This window comes from Talpa occidentalis, unplaced genomic scaffold, assembly GCF_014898055.3.
Source record: "Talpa occidentalis isolate TD23 unplaced genomic scaffold, MPIMG_talOcc4v2.1 talOcc4.3, whole genome shotgun sequence".
NCBI lineage: Eukaryota > Metazoa > Chordata > Mammalia > Eulipotyphla > Talpidae > Talpa > Talpa occidentalis.
In genome coordinates, this window is record NW_023603184.1 from 31,922,178 (window position 1) to 31,934,195 (window position 12,018).

Below are 12,018 nucleotides of genomic sequence, written 5' to 3' on the forward strand. Positions count from 1 at the left end.
CACTCACAGGGAAGGTCACCTTGCTGCTTTCGGCATTTAGACCCCTCCGGAGGGTGACATAGGGCGCAATGGTGGAAGACTGCTGGAGCCGTGACGTGGACCCCGAGAGCCCTTAGTGAAGAAAGAGAAAGGCAAGTGTACTTGTGGTGGGGCCGACAGGTCACTACCCTTCCCTGACCACCTCCCACTCCAGGAGGGAACCACAAGGATGCAGTCACCCCCCACCCTTCTTCTGCCCACAGCCTGGGAGAGCAAGGCCCCAGGTAGAGGGTGGGAGGGATGAGAGGCCAGCCCGGGGCGCCCTCTGTCCCTGTAGATCAGTGGGCCACCCTATCTTTCCCTCACATGAAGACCTGGGCTGCTTGGTCAAGCAGCGGGGAGAGGAAGGAATGCCCTTCCTCCCTTCTTCCTTTTGAACTCTTGCATCCTGCATGATCCAACTCAGATGTCTGCTCTGTGACACCTTCTCAGAAGCCCCAGGCAGACCACCGATGCCCTATATTCTTCAGTAGCCAAGTGTTAACACGCCTGTCTAGCTAGATGGTGCAATCAACAACCCATGGCTGACCAAATGAATAAATAAATGAAGGAAGAGGAAGGCACTGAGCATTTATGGAGCGGTCACTATGTACCAAGTCGGCACTGTGCTGCATATTAGATATAGATCTTGCCCAATGGCCCTAAGCAAGCCTCACTTGACCATTGCAGAGGTACAGATACTAGGCTTAGAGAGGTCAAGGAACTTACCCAAGTTCACATATAGGGGTGTTGCCGACCAGGGGCTTCCCATGTCTGGGCTCTATGGTGTAGAGGAATCCTCTCACCTGGCGGCTGGTGAGTGCCTGTGCTTTCTCTACTACCAGCGACTCTAGTCAGGGGTGGTCCCTGACATCTAGAAGCTGGCATCACATGTTTAGCATGGGAAGAGTTAAATGTCCTGTAAGGCTCAGAGAATTCCAGGCAACCAAGAATTGTCCTGCCCAAAGACCACCAGTACTGCCACTGATCAAGGCCTCTGGGCTGTGATAAATGAAGGGAACAGGGTCCTCTAGCCCAGTGTCAAGGGCTGCTGTAGCCCTAACTCAGCAAAATCCAGAGCCTACATCTTCCAGGGACCAGATCAAGATGCAGCAATCCAGGCAGTGTGATGGGCTGGGAGTCACATCACCCCAAAGGTGCTGGAACCACAGCTGTGTCCTTCCCTTTCATCCTTGGCCAAGGGGGAAAGCACGTGACCTACCCCCCGCCCCCCAGTCCTGGGGAGCAGATAGGAGCAAGAAGTGAGAAAAGCTGAGGGACCACAGCCAGTCTGCAGAGGGGTCTCAGGAGGCCCGTGTGCAGGAAGGTTGGGAGACCTCTCTTTTGGGGGACTTCTGAGCACTTGGCTATGGGGAAAAATGAGTTGCAGGTGAGTCTAAGGGCTTAATTCTCTTCCCATCTTGAAGGGATAGGGGAGGAAATGAGAAGGTGGCCCAGCTGAGGAGAAATGTGTGCTGGATTGCGGAAAGGATTCACTGAGTCCTAGAGTGACACACAAGAGGGAAACCCCAGCCTGCAGGGTGCAGCGGCTCTGGAGCCAGGAGACTGGGATTGTATTCTGACTCCGTTACTTACCAGCTAGTCAGCAAGTTATTTAATTTCTCTGGTTTTCTTATCTCTAAATGGGAATAACAGTACTTCCTTCATAGGATTATTATGATTATTAATTAAGGGTCTACAAAAAAGCAGCTATCACCACTGTTCTGGGGGACAGACGTAAGAGGAAGAGAATTGTGGTGTCAGCCAGAGGAGGAAGGTTGGGGCTCTCCCTGCAGCCCAGAGCCCCTAACAGAGGCGGGAAGAAGGGTGTGAAGGACAGGGTGAGGGCGGGAGCAGTAGTGCAGTCGTGGCGGGAGTCCCAGAAAGAGTCCCCTAGAAAGTCCAGCCTTACCTCTGCCTGGCAGCGTCTGGTACCTGCTGTCAGGGCCCACGAGCCCCAGGGAGGGCTGGGCCTGGTCCCCACTGAAGGACGCCAGCTCAGGCTCACTCACATATGACCGGAGCTCCGCCTGTGGGCAGAGGCTGGGACGTCACACCTGCCCAGCACCACGCCGCCCTCCCCCTCCCGACAGGCAGCGGGGCAGCCCCAGGGGTCCACTCCACTCACCCTGGAGTCCCCGTTCACACACTGCCCCTGCTCCCGGTCTCTCTTCCTCTCGTCCGACTGCCGCTTGAGGCCCCTCACTGACGTGTGCCGGATGACGGTGGCCTCCCTGGGCAGAGGTGGCACAGCAGGGGGCTGGTCCTCCGGGCTGTAGAGCTCAGGGAGTGGGGGTCTGGGAGGGGCCTCATCTTCCTGCTCAGAAAAAGAACCAGAACCAGGGCAGTTAGAGGGAGCTGAGGGGACATGCCGAGTGGCGTCAGCACAGCAGTGACGGGAGGGCTGGGACAGGCAACTTGGGCCTGCAGAGCACGATCACTGCAGCCAAGAGATGCTGACATTTCCCCTGGATGAGCAGTGAGGAAGGGGGATGCCTGCTCCAACCTCATTCTTCCTCCGATTCTTACACCCCTGTGCTGGGATGAGCTTGTGGCCCACGGGCTGTGTGGCTGCAGGTCTGCATGGGGTTGGGGCAGCCAGGAATAGCATGTCACAAACTCCACCCTACTCAGCACAGTTACTTCCTCTTGCCAGGCCCCAGTTTGCCCAGCGACAAGGTGGGAAGGTTGGGCTCGATCATCTTGAAAGGCCTTTCCAGTTCTGGGAGCACAGGGCACTGTGGTTCAGGGCTCTCTCAAGATCCTGGTGGTCTGTCTCCCCACGTTTCCCAAGCTTCTCTCCCAAGGGAAGCCGATCTGAGCCAGATCTGGACAATCATCTGGTAGAGGGAAAATGAGGGCGCGCAGATCCCGGCTACGGGTACTCACAACTGGGGGCTTCGTCTTGGTGGGTGACTGCAGGGGCGATGTGACTTTTCTCAGCTGGGGCGGGTGAGGTCGGTACGGCACGTAGGTCTGCAGCTGGGGGAAGAGTCGAACCTCCAGAGGGGTCCGCACGGGACTGGTGGGAGGGCTGGGCTGTGGGGGCGGCTTGCTCTCAGAAGTCGAGAGTGAAGGCACAGGCGGGTGAGGAAACAAAGGCACCGTTTTTCTCTCTGAGGGGTGTGGAAGGAGAAAAAGGATGGGGTAAATCCAAGACCCTCTCCCTCAGAGGACAGGAGGAGTGACTGGTACCAGGAAGCCCAGACGTCCCCAAGGACACCCCACCGTCCAACACCCAACCCCAGGACTAAGGCCCACTCACCTGGATTTTTGACGGAATCCACCAGAATTCTGAAATTCTCTTTATTTGCACTCAGGCCCGCGGTGACATCTTCAATCCTCCACAAATCCTTCTGTATCTGTGATTTCTCCTGAGAAGACAAGGTGGTGGCTCATGTCCTTCTTAGCTCCTTACCAGAAGTTCTTTCTTAGGATTTATGCTGCTGCTGCTGCTGCAGACAAAGTCTCTCACCTTGGGAGGGTAACAGCCCTTTGGGGAAACCTTGTCAAGATGAGAGCCAAGTCTGCCTTACACTTCACAGAAAAGAACAGATGGAAAATGCCCAAGGTCCAAAGGAGGGACTTTCAAAGGAATGCTCACCATGCCACATCCCCTAGTTCTACTTGACTTAACAACAGACTGCTCTAAATACTGCACACTTCCTGTGCATGAGGTTAGCTAGAGAAGAGAAATTCAGAATTGGAAGAGCAAGGACCTGAGGCTGGAGGCCAGGGAATGGGACATGGGTGCCTACCGGGCAGTGTTTCAGTTTTGCAGGGTGAAGAGTGCTCTGGAGATTGCGTGCACAGCAATGGTTTAAGTGTTAAAAAAAGGCCAAGATGACACCTTTCATTCAGACGTATTTTACCACAATCTTCACAGACTGTCTCAGGCAACCACACAGAAGGGAAGCAAAGGCAAGGCTGCCACCATCCCTAGACTATAAAGAACATTCTTCAAAGACAAAGCTGAATCCTGGGATTTGGGGTTCAGTTAAGAGTACAAAGGGCAGTGGATATTATGTGGCAATAAAAGAAAAGAAGTATCGATGTCTGCCACAACAAAATGAACCGTGAAAACATTCCACTTAGTGAAAGAAGTCAGACAAAAGGCCAGCTACTGTAGGATTCCATTTATGTGAAATATTCAGACTGGGTAGCTCCATAAAGACAGAGAGCAGATTTGTGGTTGGTCAGAACAGGGGTGGGGAGAATGAAGGAGGACTCCTAATAGGACAGAGTTTCTTTTGCTGGATAATTAAAATGCTATCAAATTGATTGTGGCAATGTTTGCACAATTCTGTGAATCTACCATAAAAACCACTGAATTGTATACTGTAAAATGGTGAATTTTATAGTATGTGACTTATATAAAAAATTAACTCTCATTTTTAAAAAAGTACAACAGGATAAAAGCCAGACTACATAAATAAATGCACACTGACAAGTTGCCACCGAGACCAGACGGGAAGAGGCCTGCAAAGAGGTGAGCAATAAGGGAATAAACATCAAAGAGTGTGATTTTGATTTTAGAGTCATCATGGGGGAGGACAGCCATGGTCCTACCCCACGGACTTAAAAAGGAAGACTCCCCACCCCCTGTCCTCTCAAGGGACCCCTCAGCCACCACTAGACAAAGGGTCCAATTCCTCAACTAGACCATGGGCTCCAGACGCATCCCCGCAGGGCCATGTGCTCCGCAGGTTCTCATTGCGTGTATGCTGAATGAACAAGGGACCAACAGGGTAAAATTTCCTGATCAAACGCTTTCCAACAGCTGAGACCACAGCTGTCCGAAGCCCACTGTCCTAAGGGGGCTCACATGCTCACCCTCTTTGCACCCTTCTAACACGGACGCACTGCCTCAGGACAGACAAGCAAATCGGCTGCTGCTTAGTGCCACACTGACGTCTGTGTGTCCTAAAACAGATGTGCCACTGAACACAGAGTGTGTGTCTAAGCTAACAGCATTATCTCTACAGCCGAGGTCCCCAGGTGGAGTATTGGGAACAGGTGAAGGAGGACAATGGAATTAAAATCAACTCTCTCTCCTCTGTCCTCCCCCGGCAGGTCGCCTGGCATACTGCTACCTGTCTGTCCCTAACCCTGCCCCCATCTTGCCTTTCTGTCCCGGCCGCGTGTAAGAAAGGAACAGGAGTCAGAGAACTTCTCTCTTTCTCCAAGGGAGATGGAATTTCAGAACTTAATGACAAGATGAAGGAAGTTTTGGGGGAGCAATGGAGTGGGGTTTCATTCCGATCATGCTCACACCACGATAGGCAGGAAGGCTCTTGTGATGGCATCGGCAAAGGCTTGAGCTCTTTGTCCGAAAGGAGGGAGACCTACAGGCACCTCACCTCACCTCGCCTCACTGCCTCCCACAGTTACCTGGATGTTCTTTTATCCTCGAACTTCTGCCTAGGTGGCTGTCAAGATGTCCTAATAAAGCCACTCCTCTTCACTGAAAAATGCTATGAATGTTCTCACAGCCCACCCTGGCTAAAGGGGGGTGAATTCGTCTGAGGGGCTTAAGCACAGCTCCAGAGTGAATGACTTACTGCTGTAATTCTAGCTCACCTGGGCTAGGGTTACAGCAAGGAAGCGAGCACAGAGTCTGCTGAAAGAAGGGCTTTGTGAGCTTCCCAGGTCACAGTGGCACTTGGGAAAAGCATGAGCAATGCCACTGGGCTGGGGAAATCAAGCCACAGGCTTCACACTGGCCTCATAACTTAGGGACCAAGTTCTCCAGGGAGTCTGCCACAAGATGGGTTATATTGTACCCATTTTTTTTTTGAGGGGGGTTGCAGGGAGGAAAGGATTCTGGGTCTGCTGCATAGTAAATCACTATGAAATAAGAGTAGAAATGCAAAGGGCCTATAACCACACGGAAGAAGTTTAACCTACTGGTAATTAAATAAGTGCAAATTAAAACAAGATGTTCTTTTATTTCCAGGTAGCACACTGGCAAAAACTAAAAAGACTGATAGCATCGAGTGCTGGAGAGGATATGAGCAAACAGGTCAGTAATCTCACTCACTGTAGGTGGCAGGGCAAATGAGTGCACGGTTTCAAGAGATTTGGTGGTATCCGTTAACAATTAAGGTGGACACAATTTCAAACTAGCAGGTCTACTCCCAGGAGCCTACCTTAGGTAAATGCTTGTAAACCAGCCTGAGGAGGAAGTTATATACAGGTTTGTTGTAGCATAGTTTATAAAAGTAAAGTGCTGCAAATAACATAAATGCCCAGCATAAGAGGAATGGCTAAATACAGTATATTCAGATTATGAAATACTATATAGCAGTTGAGAAGAACTCATTTAATTTCATTTACTTCCATCAACTCTGTCCAAAGCAACCTTCTAAAATTATGGACATCTTCTATAATCCAGGCTGTCTGATACAGCAGCCACAAGCCACGTATGACAATGGAGCACTTTAAATGATTCTAGTCTGACTAAGGAATATAATTTTAATTTTTACTGATTTGTATTTAAATGTAAATAGCTACCATAGTGGGCAGCACACACTTGGGGGTGTCTTGTCTGGGAAGATTTGTACAACATAAAGTTATGACAAAGAAAGCATGTCAAAATGCATAAGGTGGTTTTTCCTTAAGAAAACCCAACTGCCATCCCCAAATAAACTATATGATTCTATATATGTCTAGAAATGCATAGAAAACAGTCTGGAAGGCAACAGTACAAACTGATTCCCTGATTGACTATAGGGAACCAGGCAAAAAGGGGAGGAAAAGGGAGCTTTGTTTTTTGTTTCTGCTTGTCATTGGTCCTTTCAGAGAGATATATTCATGTGCTACTTGTATAATTATAGAAACACATGGAATGAAAGGCTAAAATTACTGCTCCTAAACTTAATGCAGATGATTAATGTCCAAGAGGATAGGTATGACAGGACAGGCCAATTCAAGGAACTAGTAACTAGAAATAATTGTTTGAAGGTCTTTGCCAACAATATTCACCTAGTATTTTCAAGACTGTGCTAAGTTCTAGGCATACAATTTTAAGAAGGAGGAAAATGTTATCAACTCAAATGAAGGGAAATTGTAGAAAACAAATGAGGGCATGCTGGGCAGCTGGGGCCCCAACCTATAAAAAGAGAAATGGCACAGGGCCTATTTTCTCACCTATGGGGGCAAAAGCAGCTATCAAAAGGGTGGCCTGGTGTTTAAGGACAGAGGAGGGCAGGGACCTAAGGCTGCCTTTCCTGAACGGGGCAGGGGAGACAGTAACTGGCTGTCTCCTGGCCTGGCCTCCAGAAATACAATGACTGCCTAGGGACCAGAGACACTTCCATGGGCCTGGATTCTCTCTATTCTTCAGGAAAAGGTTGGATCACATATATCATCAGGAATTGGAGGAGGGAAAGAAGGGCTGTGGCCTAAATGAGTAGAGAGGAACCCAAGATTGGATCAAGAACACAGATTACTCTCAAGTATAAGGTTCTGAAGTCTGGTATTTGTCTCTACTTGGGGCTTTCCCCAAAATACTTAATAGTTAAACCCTTACAAAAATGCCCACTAGCTTCTTGTTGGCAGCAAAGAGGCGAAGGGAGCTGGTAGGGTAATGCTTCTTATCACAGCCATGGCAGGGGAAGGCATCCCCAAGGGAGAGCTGGGGTGGTAAATGTCTTAGCTCTGGGGGCAGAGAAGAAGGGCCCTCAGTAGTACTCACAGTGCCCATGGGTGAAAGCAATAAAAATGAGAGCTCAGAAGGAAGAAGAGCCCCTGATACCTGGAAAAAGAAGGCTCTTCGGTGTTGCTCCTGCAGGGTCTGCTTCAGCTGCTCCACATCACTCTCCAACTTCAGGTATTCGTTCCAAGCATTTTCCATCTCCTGTTGGTCAAGGAAATGCTCTGATTCTTAGTTATCCCCAGCCCCCAGGCCTCGTGGGCAGATGCACAGGTGTCCACTGTTAACCCAACCATGGAAAGAGGGGAGTCCAGAGTACCTAGTCCAACCCTGGCCAGCTATATTTTCCCCCAACACCCCTCTTGGGAATGCTTTGCTTCCTGGGCAGAGAGGGCCTGTATCACATCAGATGGACAATAAAGAAGTAGATGTGTTGACATTTAGAATAAACTGCACACAGATCAGGGGACTAGCCTTCTAGGCAGTTCAGAGAAATTTGGTTACTGTAGCCATCCAGGAATCGCTGATGGAAAACAGGGTACCCTAACACATGACTGGGGACAGACATGTCACCCCTGGGCAAGGTAAATGATAAGACTCTCACCCCTCACCACCAATTCAGCTATAGTTTGGAAGATGAGAAAAGCAATCCCCTTCCTAGACCATCCTGGGGGTCAAGAAGAGGAGTGTCTGCCACCCTCCACACCCTCTACGCACAGTGGACTCTCTGGAGAGCTCGGCCCGGATGTGGACGAGGTCCTCCTGCAGCAACCTCTGCTGGTAGGCAATCTTCTCCAGGTGCTGGGGCTGGTCCCGGTACTGCTCCATCTGTCTGTGCAACACTTCCAGCACAGACTCTAGCTGGTCCTGTACCAGGCAAGGGCCAGAGAGCAAGAAGATAGCAGGACAGTCCCAGGAGGCTTCCCTGTACCATTCCAGGAACTAAACAGACCTGCTGGGCCCAACTGAGGCCGAAAGAAGCCTGACAGGATCTCTGATTCTAGCTCTGACTCCATCCACTGAGTGGGCAAATCACATAACAGCTCTGCTCCTCAGTTTCCTGATGTATAAAGTAGGCGTAAGACCATCTACTTATGGGATAAACTAAGAAGTCAAGGAAAATGCTTTCAGCTCCTGGGAAAAAGGGCATGTTACAAATCTTAGCACCACAAATAAAGTGTTTTATTAAAAATACAAAAAAAAAAAACCTTACACTAAGTGTCTGGGGCCAAACATCAGGGAAGCCCTGGTGACCTACCCTCCCACCCATACTTGCTTCCTCACAGCCCTCATCCTAGGAGGAAAGGAACTTTAGAAAGCGAGGTCACTACCCTGTTAGAACTGCAGCTACTCTCTCCAAAGTAGCCCCTTCCTTGGGGTTCAGGAGCTGAGGTCGTCACATACCAGTCAGTAGAGCCCTCCTTTCTCAGACTCTCCTTCTCAGAGCCTCCAGGGAATGGGGGCCAGAGCAGAATTGAGAGGGGAGGGAGCAGAAAGTAGGACTTGGAGAAATCAGACTGATCCCTGTAAGAGTTCCTCCAGGTTCAGACAGAAACCCCCATGAAATACCTTTTAAACCCAAAGACTTGCTCTGGATAAACTAACACCTGCTGTTCAGTACTAACATGAAAGTCCAGTCTGTGTCTGAGAAAAGACAAGCAACAAAACCCCCCTCCACCCAGCCCAAGATTATACAAAACTGATGCGTACTTTGTTTTCCTTGAGGGCTCGTATCTTGTCTTCCAAATCCTGGAGGATCCTGTCTTGTTCACAAAGGATGCTCAGTTTGACCTGCGAGCAAGAACAGGTTGGAGAGGGCCTGGGGTACTGAAAAGGGGCATGGCCTTGGAGTGTGATCCGAAAGCCTTTGGCTACAGAACCATCTAAACCCTGCCTGGAACTCCCACCCTGGGTTTGGGGTAGCGGGCAGCCAAGGGGAGGCAGCCAGCGGGCAGCCAAGGGGGGCAGCCTGACAACATGTTCACTCACGTCAATGTCACTTTCGGCGATTTTCACTGGCTTTAGACTTCGGTCCTTGAGAAGGTCCCGGCCTGTCATCTGGGAGGGGAACAATTTAAAGGAGACTTTACCACGGTGTTCCTGCTCATAACTCAGCAAGGAAAGTTAGCCCCACGATGGATGGATATGGAAGTCTTGGCAATGGGAGGGAGGGTCACAGCATGAAAGGAGTTAAAGCTTGGGCGATATGCACTTTACTTTCATGCCTTTTTCATTTTAGGGAAAAACCAAATCCTTCTTGAGATCTAAGAAGCCCTTGTAAGTTTCCCAAATTACAGAAAATACAGACATTGAAGTTATAGTATCATTAGGCGGATGGTTATATTTGCCCAAAATGAGTTTAGTATAAATCTTAGAGGATTTGCTACTGATGAGAGATCTTTGCTACTAAACCTCGCATCAAACACAGGTGACAGAACCCAGAGCAGAGGGGCACGTGGCCCAGGAGGAGCCCGCCCCCCCCCCACCTCAATTGTCAAGCCTTAGTTTAAGGAAGTCCCCGCGCAGCCCAGCTCCCCTGAGTAAGGTCTGCCTTCCTCACCAACACTGTTTAGGAAGAGGATCTGGTCAAAGGAAGGAGGAGGCTGGATAATTCTGGCTGGAGTTCTAATTGATCCTGAATAAATGAGGCTACCCTGCTCTCTCAAGAAAGGCAACCACAAAGCAGCAGGCAAAAGTCACCCAAATTTACAGACCAGTAGGATTTCATGTCGCCCAACCCTCTCTCGACCCAACATGGGTAATAAAAGGCCCGTCTCTCACTGACTCCTATGAAACTAAATCCAGTGCTTTAGCCCATGTTTTCATTCCCCTCAGAATTGCAGCAAATTCACCCAGCTGAGCAGGGGTGGGGCACTTTTCACAGATGTATCCCCAAGGCCACGCCTTAGTCAGAGATAACCAGGTCTAACATACCCCTTGCAGAACTCTGCACATCTCACCATGATGAAAACGGAAGGTGGAATTAACAACAGCAGAGACAGGCAGGGTGTGTGCTTTGCTGAGGGTTCCAGTGTGTACGCACAGACAGTGGCTAGAAAAATGGCCCTCACTTTCTTCCTGTTTCAACTAAAGAAGTTCAGTACATTGAAGAATGAGAATCAGAGGCAGAAATAAACAGAGTCCTTAACTTACTGTAGTTCTACTTAGGAATTTTTTACTTTATGATGGTGCAAAAGTGATATTTAGGAGAAGTCATACTTTGAATTTTGACCTTTTCCCAGGCTAGAGCTCCGCATCAGCCAGTTGATCATGAGGATGAACAACCCATACTCTATAGTGTCCTGCGCGGCCAGAGTTTTTTAGATATTGTGTTCTGTGTTTCCATATTCCATGCTATCTACAAAATGCCCAACTGTGTCTGAGATAGTCAACATGTCACTATTTAGACTCGGTAAGGGATTTTCCCAACTGCAGGAATGTAAGTGCCTGAGCATGTTTAAGGCAGATGAGGCTAATGTTCAGTGGGTGGGTGAGTTAAATGCTTTTTCAACTATATTTTCAAATTACGATGGGTGTCAGACATAACCCCATATTAAGAGAAAGATCTGTATCAGCAAGTATTCCTCTCAGTGTTCAAGCCACCCATGCTCACAAGTGTCATAAACTCTCTCTCCCTGACAATTCTCTTCAGCAAATCTAAAGGTCAAGGGAGAATGGCCTCTTCATACTTGGGCTGCAGACTGAGTTTGGGTTGCAGACCCTACCCACCCACCCCCAATTCCCTGGCTACCTCTGGTAACAGAGCAGAGGCTGACTTATGGTCAGCCTAGAACGCAAGGCTAGCACACAGTAGGCACTCTGCAAAAGCTTACTGCACTGCAGGTTGGCAAAAGAAAAGCACAGGTAGGTCAGAGTTCTTGGGAAAAGTAGAACTCCAGCAAATTCTGCTCTTCAAACTGGCAGAGTACGTGTACGCACACTTACACACACAGTCACAGGACATGGACTATGGCGACAATTCACGAACCAGCAGGCCAAGCTGGCTGCTTCCAGGGCAAGGGGAGAGGGAGGGAAGAAAGTGGAAGAGGAGAGGCAGGGTGGGATTAATCCTGGTGACCCTCAAACATCTCAGCTTCCCACGCAGCACTTGGGGAGCAGATAAAGGTACGAGGTCTTCATTTTGTATAACAGTCCCCCAGCAAAGGGGACAAAGAGCCTTGAGTAGTCTCCAACTAAGTGACCCTTGGTTCATTTCCTAGGCGGAAATTCCTTTTAAACTGAGATATGCTGGGCCTCCCCGGTGGCGCAGCGGTTGAGCGCTGGGTTGCGAAGCTGCCCGCGGCCTCTGCGGCGCCGGTTCGATCCCCAGCTGCTCCCCGGCCACC

General features: G+C 49.6%; 1 protein-coding gene across 5 annotated transcripts in view; it reads right to left on the reverse strand.

The window, feature by feature from the left end:
- Window positions 1-12,018, reverse strand: part of PLEKHA7 (pleckstrin homology domain containing A7) — a 220,398-nt gene that overhangs the window by 11,811 nt on the left and 196,569 nt on the right. For all 5 annotated transcript variants that reach the window (XM_054699393.1, XM_054699391.1, XM_037522712.2 and 2 more), the window contains 9 exons: window positions 9,662-9,730; window positions 9,383-9,463; window positions 8,390-8,539; window positions 7,775-7,876; window positions 3,284-3,392; window positions 2,908-3,134; window positions 2,147-2,335; window positions 1,931-2,048; window positions 8-111 (listed from right to left, as the gene is read on the reverse strand). In XM_054699393.1, the coding sequence (XP_054555368.1) occupies window positions 8-111; window positions 1,931-2,048; window positions 2,147-2,335; window positions 2,908-3,134; window positions 3,284-3,392; window positions 7,775-7,876; window positions 8,390-8,539; window positions 9,383-9,463; window positions 9,662-9,730 (1,149 nt within the window). The remainder of the gene's footprint in view (window positions 1-7; window positions 112-1,930; window positions 2,049-2,146; window positions 2,336-2,907; window positions 3,135-3,283; window positions 3,393-7,774; window positions 7,877-8,389; window positions 8,540-9,382; window positions 9,464-9,661; window positions 9,731-12,018) is intronic.